The following is a 10,907-nucleotide window of genomic DNA, read 5'->3' as shown; positions in this document are numbered from 1 at the left end:
TCTGCCTTTTTTTTGTTTTGCAGGACTTGATTGCTTATCGTCGACAAATTATGTTGCAGCTGATAAAATGGGAGAAAAACACTTCTCAGGTATCATTTTTCTGTATTTTTATATGTTTGATTTGTCATCTTAGGAGTCGTTCAGGTTGGTACAGTTTTTTTAATTGCTAGATACACTCCTTCAGGTTGCTACATACACTTTTTTAAATTGTTAGATACACTTTTTAAACTAAAAAAAAAATCAAAAACTTGAACAAGGGGTAGTTTAGTCATATTAGGTGCAGTAGCAGAATTAGGATTTCATAGTCAATATTTTTTCATTGTTCAGAGAGATGATCTCCCATGATAGTCTCTCGTTTCGCGTTATGCTGCTTGTAAGTTATAAGTCTTAATTCCGTTAGTCTACTGAAAGACGTATCACGTTTGAATTATTGTGTCGGAATGCTGTAATTAATTTAATGGTCAACTGAAAGGAAGAAACAGTAGGAAGGAAAAGACTAAAACTTCAATCATGAGGTGATGAGAAAAAGAGGGAAGAGTGTGAACCTTGCGGTTTTCTGAGATGCCTCACGTCACCAAAGAATTGCGATTACGTTTTTTGAGTTGTAATCTTTATAAATTAAATATGAAGTTCCGTTAGTCTCTTTGAAAGACGTATCACTTTTTTCAGGTTGGCTACATTATGTTTTTTGAACCGCTAGATACACTCGTTAATATGGCTGCATACACTATAGTCTGTCACTACATACACCTTACACTTCCATATGTTGTTTTAAAATAATTCAACCTCATGTCATTCTTTTTTTAATCTCCAGACGATTTTTCACAATGGTTGATGATGAAGATTATTGGATTATTTTTTTTAATCAAGCCTCATTTCAAAGGATTCGGCATCAGTTCAAATTTTTATTTTTCTTGCAAGAGTGGTTGTACTTTGAAGAGGTTGATTAAGTCGGGGTGACTTTTGTCTAGTATTTCACATTTTTTAGTTTCCTTGTGCTGTTTGTATCCTTTCAAAGGAAATAACTTGGAACATCTGTGGTCAACTAGATACACTTGTTTAGACTTTAGCTACACTTGTTCGTCTTGCTAGATACACTCGTTCATTATTTTTAGAAAAGGATGTTCGATACAAACGCCATCTTTGTAGGAGAATTCAGAACTTTTTGTCCATTTTTCCATCTAAGAATATGAAAAATTTAAGACTAAATTTATATAAAATAGATGATGTGTTTTCCTAGTTTATATAAACAAGTATACAATGACGCATTGTGACGATACACTTTTTCGGACTGGTAGTTACATTCCACGAGTCCATAATAAAAAAAAATGATTTGGTTGGAGTAATTTGATGTTCAAGAGTTCATTGTGACCATACACTTTTCCGGCTAATTGAAATTCTGTTATTAGTATTAAATTATCATACTTGACACTTTTGATCAAGTTGTCTAAAAAATCAGAGTAACATAATGAGGAAAACTTACTATAATGCTTGACACTTAATAACAAATAAACAACACAAAAATTGAAGAAATTTGAAATGTAGTACTCCGTAATAGTTTTGCATAACATGCGACAAACAAAGGATAATTACTAATTACCGATCAAAATGTGGAGTACAAATTAATATCACTGAAAACATCATTATCAGTGATGATGTTATAAAATATAACCAACATTATAAAAAGTGCAGTACAAATTAATAATCCGGAAAGTAATTGCGGATTTCAAAACGAATATCACTGAAAACATCATTATCACCTTCAACCCAATCCACCGGGTCGTTTTCCCATGCAAGCGGAACTGTCCCGAACTCAAAGGAAGGCCCCTGAGCATACAAATATGCCACCAGTCCCAAATCATCTCTATTAGCAACCCATAAATATGGTCCTGACGGAGGTTTAACGTTTTCAAACCACCACCTCGAAGCTTCATTATTAGAAAGGCGCGCTCCAGTTTGCGTGCTTGACGGAAGCATTCGCGCTCATCTCCCGCTCCAAACTCAATCATTGCATGTCCCTTGAACGACCCATTTGAAGAAATAGCCGGGTGGATAGCTTGAACTAAATTTAATCCAGCACCCCGAATAACTTCTACTAATCTGTCAAGATCATATGAGAGAGTTTCCTTTCCAAACCCATCTCTTGTGCTTGGCAAATTATAAAGAATACACATCACAGGTTTGACGTACAATATTACGGAATGGCGTCCGAAACTTTCTATTTTATCATAGGATGCATCGATTCATAGGATGCATCGGTTTCATAGGATGCATCGATTCATAGGACGATCGGACATAATTAGGGGATGATTGAGTATGCGATTATGGAAAGTTATTTGGTGTAGTTTCGATTATAGATTAAGTTTGAAGTTTTTTGAAACAAACACATGAAAACCTATTTATATAGAAATAATTAAAGCGGATGCAATGCATCCGATGAATCGATGCATAGAAACGTTTGGTGCATTCTATGAATCGATGCACGAAATAATCGATTCATAGGATGAATGTTTGGTGTGAGCGAATTAAGTTTGAATTTTTTTGAACGAATGAATGTTTTTTTGAACGAATGAATGTTCTTTTATAAAGGTCAACCAAAAAGAATCAAAAAAGAATTGACACAAATTCTTACTTAAGACGGGCACTATCCGTCTTAAGTTGTAGACGGATACCATTTTGTGAGACAAAATGCGCAAATAGAGGATAGTGGGAGGCACATGGGGGGTGCCCCCACTTGTCCTCCATATTCGTTTTGTGAGTGTAACTACCCGCCTTAAGATTCGACCCGTCTTAAGCAAGACCTACTCATTTTTAAAATAAAGAACTTAATCTTCAATTTGTATTTATATTTTATTTTTAATTATGTGTGTCACACCTCGACTTTTGAGGGTACACAATAAAAGTATGTTTAATAATAGAGAAGCAAAGTGTTTGAACAGTAAACGTGAGACATTAGACAACGAAATAACACTTCGCAACTTGAGCAATTTCTAATATCATGATGCGTTAATTAAACATACTTCTTAGAAGTCTTTACTTACTTTAATTTGATGTTCAAGAGTTCATTGAAATGATGTTGCATCTTAAATTTTGGCTTTTTCAATTTTTCGGAATCCTATTTTTTTTAACTGCTAGTTTCACTTGTTCAGTTGGCTACATACACTTTGTTTGCCTCCTAGTTACACTCCTTCCGCAGCTACAAACACTCTAGTCAGGCCACCTCCCCTATTTGAATACAATGTATACACTAACCCCCTCTATACTCCGTCAATCCATAGTCGATAAAAACAAAAAAAAAAACAACAGAAAAAACGTACATAAAAAAAAAAAGTTGGAAGTTAATACAAAACCAATCTTTCCAAAAACTACATAAACCAAAAACCCATTGAAATCGGTTTTTTAAGTGAGTACATAACATTACAAAACATAACAGACTTTTTTGAGTGACATCTACAAATGCCACATATACCACAAACCCACTGAATTCAGTTTCAAGGGAGTCGACTCGGGCAATTTCTACTATCATGGTTACTCATTTCACCGCAAGCACGGCATTTTCTCAGAGGCTTTGCATTTTCCAAGACTGCCTTTTCCTTGTTTGATGTTATCCTCTTTCCCGATCCCTTATTCTTGCACTTCTCTGGTGGTAAAACAAGAACTTGGTTGGAATTTTTGACCCAAGAAGCATCTCAATCTCAGCTTTCTTATCTTTTGACTTTCCCGACTTAATTGAAATAATCAACTTTTCATTGAAACTCCGGAGCAATTGAAATAGCGCATCAGAATGTTCCTCACTATCCTCAACAAGTGAGACTGCACTAAATACCTCCGACCATAATTCACTTATATTGTTCTGGCGACTTTCGATTGACACACAATCAGCTAGTACAGTTTTCCCAACAACAGTAGAAAGAGGGTGGGAAGTTGCAGATTTGCTCCATCTCAGTGCTAAATACTCTTTAGGTATATGATCAAACCCCCTATCTTTCAACACCCATAAAATGTGCCTACAGAGTATCCCAATTCTTTCAAACATCTTACAAGAACAAGAGAACTTATTATCACTTAAATCAACTTTGTATTCCTTGTCTTTCTCACGATCAATTATTGAAATATTATCATTCGCACCACTTGCATTTGGTGATGGTAAATGGCCACAAGTATAACATGCTGCTTGGACTTCTACTTGGAAAATATAAAATATAATGATTGTGTAAAACTCAGAAGCTTGCTTTTCTAAAAGGAGAGGGGTTGTCAATTTTGGATAACAATTCTTATCATCACCATTACCTTAGAATATTTCCATCTCTCGAGCATCCATTCTTTGTTTGGAAACGCATCCAAAACTCGACAAGTGTGACATGTGGGTTGGTGAAGTTTCCAAAGAAGCTATTTTCAGACTCTGATCTTGATGTTGTGCCCAAAATCCCAAAATATGTGTCTCTAATGTAAGCATGAATCCAAAGAGCACGGTGCTTAAACATTTTCTTCAACCACTTGTTATCACAAAGCTCATATGAGGAAATTATCGAATTCCATTTCGATTCAAAATCTTCTGGAGTGATTTCTACATCCCAAACAACTGAGTTAATTTCCTTCAAAAAAGTTGTGTCTTGAGAAATCGATGGACCAACCTTGTCAGGCAACTTCTTCATTATATGCCACATACACAATCGATGGCGTGTTTTGTCACCAAACACACCCTTAACAGCTTTTTTGATGCCTCTACATTGATCAGTTATTATAGTAATAGGATAGCGATCACCCATAGCCGTTACAAAATTTTGAAACAACCACGAAAATGATTCTGCATTTTCGTTTCGTATCAAACCCGCTGCAAAAGTAATGCAACCCTTATGGTTATCAACACCCGTGAAAGGGACAAACACCATTTTATATTGGTTGAAGTTATAAGTGGCATCAACAGAAACAACATCACCAAAAAGGGCATAATTTTTAATTGATATTGGATCTGCCCAGAAAAGCTTAGTTATTCTGCTTTGATCGTCCACATCAAAGTCAAAATAGAAAGATGGAGACATAGCCTTTTTCTGCATGAAGTTCTCTATTAACATCTGGGCATCATATTCTTTGATGTATTTCTTTACATTCCTTGAAAATTTTTTGAAATCTTGTAAAGAAGCACCCACATTTTTGTATCCCTTCACATACTGTTTGAACATCCTAAATGTTTGCACAGGACCATGGTTTACATGAGCATTATCCATTATCATTTTTTTGTGAACCAAGTTTAAATCCCTACATGGTTTCAAATGTATCATAGTTGTTGGCGTATTCATAGCATGTGAGTGAACCTCAACAAAATCATAAATCTCGTATTCACCCGTTTGAATTCTTCTAAAACTAACCTTAGCCTGACAACCAATTCGCGTAAGGGTCCTCTTTCTTTTTGTACCCTTGTGATTACTTTTGCCTTGTTTATTACACACGCACCACTTGTGTGTAACTATCCCGTCAACTAATTTTGTTGAGTCTAATCTAGTAAGGAACCCACAAACCTTGGCATATTCCTCATAAAAATGTATGCCTTCTTCCAAAGTTGCAAATTTCATCCACAATGCTGGTTTTAATTCTGCTGAGCATCTTGGCAATCCCACTATTTGATTATCGAAATCAACTTCTGGGGTGGCTACAACATCAAAAAAAAACAAAAGGAAATGATTTTAATTTTATCTGTTACCACCTACACAAGCTTCTTAGACAATACATTACTTAATTAGAAGCTACAATTTAATACCTGGTACATTAGTGACAAGCAATTGATTTTCTTTTGAATTACTTGAAGACGCTTGCACATTAGTAACTTCTACAATGTCTGCACAGAAAATCAAAGAAAAGAACTGAATTCTGGAATCAAACATAATCCCAAAATCCTAGGTAGTGGAACACGTAATTTTAATTTGTCAAGTTACATACAATCGTCTACGTAGTTATATACACTCATTTATGAAGCTATATACACTTTGCTACCTTTTGTTTATTGCACTATTTTCATCCCATTCCCTCTATGCTATCTAAGGGTAGCTAGATACAGTTTTAAGTCCTTCTACAAACACACCTTCAGGTGGCTGTATACACATTTTAGACCATAATTGATAGTCGTTGCTTACAAACAGAAACCCAGGTACCTGAAATTAACTACGACAGTTTATCCAAACAGAATCTCTAAATCCAAACAGGGCCTTAATATCTAAGTCGATCAAAGTAATACTCCCTGCAAATTTACAATCATACATTTTTTAATATTGACAGAAACACATCCTCAACTACCTAGATACACACAGCCAATGAAAGCAACTTATTTTGGGTCTTAATTAGCAGCAATAATAAAATAATGTATCACGATAATTCCCTTGTTCAAATTATATGTAAACAACAAGATTTGAAGACACATTCATACATCTACATACATATACATCTTTAACTTGCTGGATACAAAGAACATGCAACAGTAGTTACCTATGACTTCTGCCATTACCGAATCTTCTTCTTCAATTATTACCATCTGAAATAAAAATTCGTTCTTGTTAGATTATTACCCAAATTAGATGGTTTTATCATCAAAGAAACTCTAATTTTTCGATCACAATAATTTTAATCAACTAATGTACCAACAAATCTAGAATCAAAACCACAAAATACCATCTTAAACCAAAAAACTAATCAAGTTCAATTTTTAAGCAAACCCTAAGTTTTTAAATTGGATTTGTTTCAAAATCTTAATTAAAACTTACCTTGAATTTGTATTCCGAGGTGCAATAATGGAGTTTGATTGATGCGCAGCAATGGTGTCGGAAAGAGAAACGAAGAAATCAAGATGAGAATTTGTTATCGCATTAATGGAGTTTGAAAGAGGAACGAAGAACTGAGAATTTAAATGCATTATATAGGGGGTCGGTTAAATGCAGTTCGCACCGAACTTTAGTTCGTACTGACCACCCCGACCCTATATATATATATATATATATATATATATATATATATATATATATATATATATATATATATATATATAGAGAGAGAGAGAGAGAGAGAGAGAGAGAGAGAGAGAGAGAGAAATTGAATCATGTGAGGCACCCTTCTTAGGGTGAGGCGGCTGGACACATCCTAAACCGTCAGATCTAAAAATAATAGACCCACCAGATAATGCCATGTGTCCCCTATATAATTCTAATTGACTAACTCACACATTTTTCGATCATTTACTCAATTAATTTAGTTCGTCCACTTTCTCTCTGTACAATTCATCTTCAACCGAGCTCCTCCATCTTCAGCTCCATGTTCGCCATTATCAGTGAGCTTTTAAACCGTCATTATCACTGAGCTTTCCGACCGCCATTGTCATCCTGAAATTAGGTAACTTCGATTAACTTATCTTCATTTCGATTCATCCTTCTTTCATCCGTATCCATCACACTAATTTTCGATCTACTTATTTAATTTGCTAAATTAAAGCTCACTAGTTTAATTACTTACGTATTTAATTTACTAATTGTGAGTCGGCTAGGGAAGTCTGTTGATTGATTGACCAAAGAATCAATGATCTGTTGTTGACTTGTTGTAGAAGTGCGTAAATTTGATTTTGTATATACTAGTTCAAATTTGTGTTTTGCGCTTTCTTATTTGTCATGATGCTTATGGATGATCATGCGGATAAATGGAATGAACACGAAGATCGACCTAGATTCGTCGACCTAGAAAATGCTTGAATTTCAGTATGTGCTTGTGGAATAGTTGACGAAAGTTATTGTTAAATTATTTGTGAAGTTGGACTATCTTGCTTGAATTTTGATACGGACAATTGTTATCTGAATTTACCGGAGTTAGAAGCTAGAAATTGCATGCCCAAGGTTAATACTATTTGATGAACTAATAGGTAAAGGCTTAGTTTATTCGTGGAATAGTGATTTTTGTACAGTTGAACCCAATTTGAAATTTGATGCAACGATGAAATTCTGCAATGAATGTAATAGGCGATGAAAGTAATTATGCAAAAAAAATCTGTTACCCTTGCTTAATTCTGGTGAAAAAAACATAATATTTCTATGATTCGAGGAGAGTATTCTGTAATTATATTCTTTTACACGTTCAGGAAATGTATTTCTAAACTTCACTCATCACTTGTCAGTCCTTGACTCCTTGATGTTCGAATAAAAACAAAGTTATGTGCCATGAATTCTTCAAAGGTCAGGCCTATCCTTTCATGAAAATGAGTGTATTGTTCCTCTTGCCATGGCCTAAAGTTGGATATGACAATCTCATTCAGATTGTTCTGCATATAAGGCAACTTCATTTTGTTGTACGGTCCAATATAGTCCTAAATTTCTCATAGTCTTACGTGCATAACAAGTTCTGGTTTCTCTGCAATGAAATTCTGCAATGAAAACTAGTCTTTGATTTGGTCAGAGTTTGGAATATGCTTTCCTATTTTATAGTTGATTGTTGAACAATGAAATTGTGTGCTTGCCACGATTCCACAGAGATAAATAATACGGAGTACCATTTTGCAGAGATTTAGCTCACAAGAGAAAGATAACTCGGTGAAAAGATTGTCTTGCCTTGCCCCGACTCTTACCCTCGTGATGAAAGCCGATTCTGCCGATATCCGGGTCGTCTGCAAATTTAACACGCAGATGGAGCTCTTCTTTACCTGAACAGAAAAATGTATGTTTACCCCTTCCTATTTTAAATGCAAATCGAGATCGTCTTATTTACGTTCTCATTGTTATCTCCACAAGCTTGAAGAATACTCGTAATGCTCAAGATGGCGAGAGTTGTGCGGTTTGTGTTCTTGGTATTGGATTGATATTGGTGTTCTTAAGTTATCAGGGATCATCGTGCCAAGAATTATACCAACGGTCGTTAAGCGTAACTTATATTGGATTGTGATTGCATGAACTGGTTATAGAGAGGTGTAGTGGAATTTGATGAGATCTGGAGTTGGTTTTATTTTATTTTTAGGTGTTGAATATATGTCCGAGTACATTTGTAAGACTAACAATCCAGACTCAGAACATAACATTAATGATGGTTAGAACTTCCTAATTTGTTTTTCTTTGGTTCAAATAGTGTCTTTAGGTATGGGAATTATCGCAACAAGGATTACATTAATGGTCGTTAAGTGGCTTTTGATATATTTGTTTAAGCAATGTAGGTGGTGGGTTTGGTACTTTGCAATTTTGGCAAACTTAGTATCTGCACCTCTATAACTGACCGCCTTATGCATCAAATCTTAGATTAAAGATTGTGTCATCATTTCATCAAGTTTTACAATTTTAAAATCTTGAGGTTTACAGCTTTCATGGTAGTTGCTATTTTTGAGTCGAGTTTTATCTGTTAAGATCAATTCGTGCAATGCTTGGCTCTTGTGGTAAATATGATGTTCGGCCTTTGCTTTATTGATATGTGTGGTGTTGGTGTCAACTCAGGGGTTTTCTTGCTCAGCCTAGGAAAATGGGGCTTACATTCACCAACTACACCAAGTTGTTTAGCCGATTTTCTTGCAAAGAAGGAAATGCGAATTTTGATGGTGGGTCTCGATGCAGCGGGTAAGACCACAATCCTCTATAAGCTCAAGCTTGGCGAGATCGTCACTACTATTCCCACCATTGGTAAGTCGTGCTCCTCTGCGTATATTCACTTCATTTCTGATTATGTCATGCGTTAATGTGGCTTCTATTATTGACTTTTTCTGCTGTTATGGTTAATCATGACTTTCATCACACACTTGTTGAGTTTGAATTTTGTGCACCTGTCTAGGTCTTGATGTAAAATTTGCTCCTTTTAATCTTATTGGAGTAAAATATGTGTGTTCAATTCAATGGAAGTCTTTGTGTTCTTTGGATACTCCACTCCGTATATCAGTTAAAGCATGCTAGCAGTTTTTTTTTATGGCTGTTCATGTGAGACTTTCAGAAGTTCGTTCCTGATGCCCGTTCTACAATCACGGAGTCATATGGTAATGAATCTAGGGTTGTTGATCACATTGACAATCAATCGCAGGTTAGGCTTTTCATTGTTGCATATCTAAAGGCTATTAGCTTAAGGTTCCCCTTATTTAATCTTTGTTATGTACTCGTATATCTTAACGGCTATTAGCTCAAATGGTAGAGCAATGTGCAAATCTTGCACAAAGGTATGAGTTCGAATCTCATATAGCCTAGTTAATTTAAGAATCTAGTGTATTAAACTTAAATACAATAACATTGAGGATGAGTTAGCCAAATCCGTACTCAGATGTGCAAAATTGAGGATGAGTAGAAGAAGCTCAAACTTAGATGCGCACAAACAGCGTGCATAAGCCAAAACGTCGTGCATAGCCACTAAAGGAGCAAAGGATTACAATTTTGAATCCTTTGTAAAGTCAATGTTAGAAATTATCTAAATTGGGTGCAATTGGACATGACATAAAAGGCCAAAACCCAAAACTCCACTAGAGAAATACCAATTAGGCTTTGAAGTAACAAAGAGCGATCAATAACCAACATGGGAATCGAACCCACACCTTGTGCATTGCACAACGCTCTGCCATTTGAGCTAATTGGTTTTAAAATAATTAAATCATTCCACTAGTTTTCATCATGTGAGTTGTTCCCTTATCTCTGCTCCCCCTGCCATTAGAGGAACGACTGAAGAAATTGATTCTCGAGGTGTGCTCTAGTCCTTACCACTTATGATGACCAAGTTTCACAAGACAAGCTCTAAGATTCACTAAACAAGGTCTGGGATTCACAAAACAAAGTCTGAGATTCACCTAATAAAGATAAGAGCAAAATAGGTTATTTTAACCACTTATGATGATCAAGTTTCACAAAACAAGCCTTAAGATTCACTGAATAAGGTATGAGATTCACAAAATAAGGTCTGAGATTCACCAAATAAGGAAA

General features: G+C 35.3%; 1 protein-coding gene across 1 annotated transcript; it reads right to left on the bottom strand.

Annotated features, from left to right (window-relative positions):
* Nucleotides 1–3,604: 3,604 nt before the first annotated feature.
* LOC141600837 (protein FAR1-RELATED SEQUENCE 5-like) lies at nt 3,605–6,843 on the bottom strand. Its single transcript, XM_074421092.1, has 5 exons — nt 6,756–6,843; nt 6,481–6,526; nt 5,759–5,836; nt 4,291–5,650; nt 3,605–4,007 (listed from the first exon to the last, which is right to left on the bottom strand). Exons 2-5 carry the CDS (start codon nt 6,524–6,526, stop codon nt 3,605–3,607), a joined length of 1,887 nt encoding a protein of 628 aa, XP_074277193.1. The 5' UTR covers nt 6,756–6,843.
* Nucleotides 6,844–10,907: the final 4,064 nt, after the last annotated feature.

The sequence above is a fragment of the Silene latifolia genome, chromosome 9 (genome assembly GCF_048544455.1).
Source record: "Silene latifolia isolate original U9 population chromosome 9, ASM4854445v1, whole genome shotgun sequence".
Lineage (NCBI taxonomy): Eukaryota > Viridiplantae > Streptophyta > Magnoliopsida > Caryophyllales > Caryophyllaceae > Silene > Silene latifolia.
Note: the sequence above shows the minus strand (reverse complement) of the source record. Positions and strands in the feature narration are given on the sequence as shown.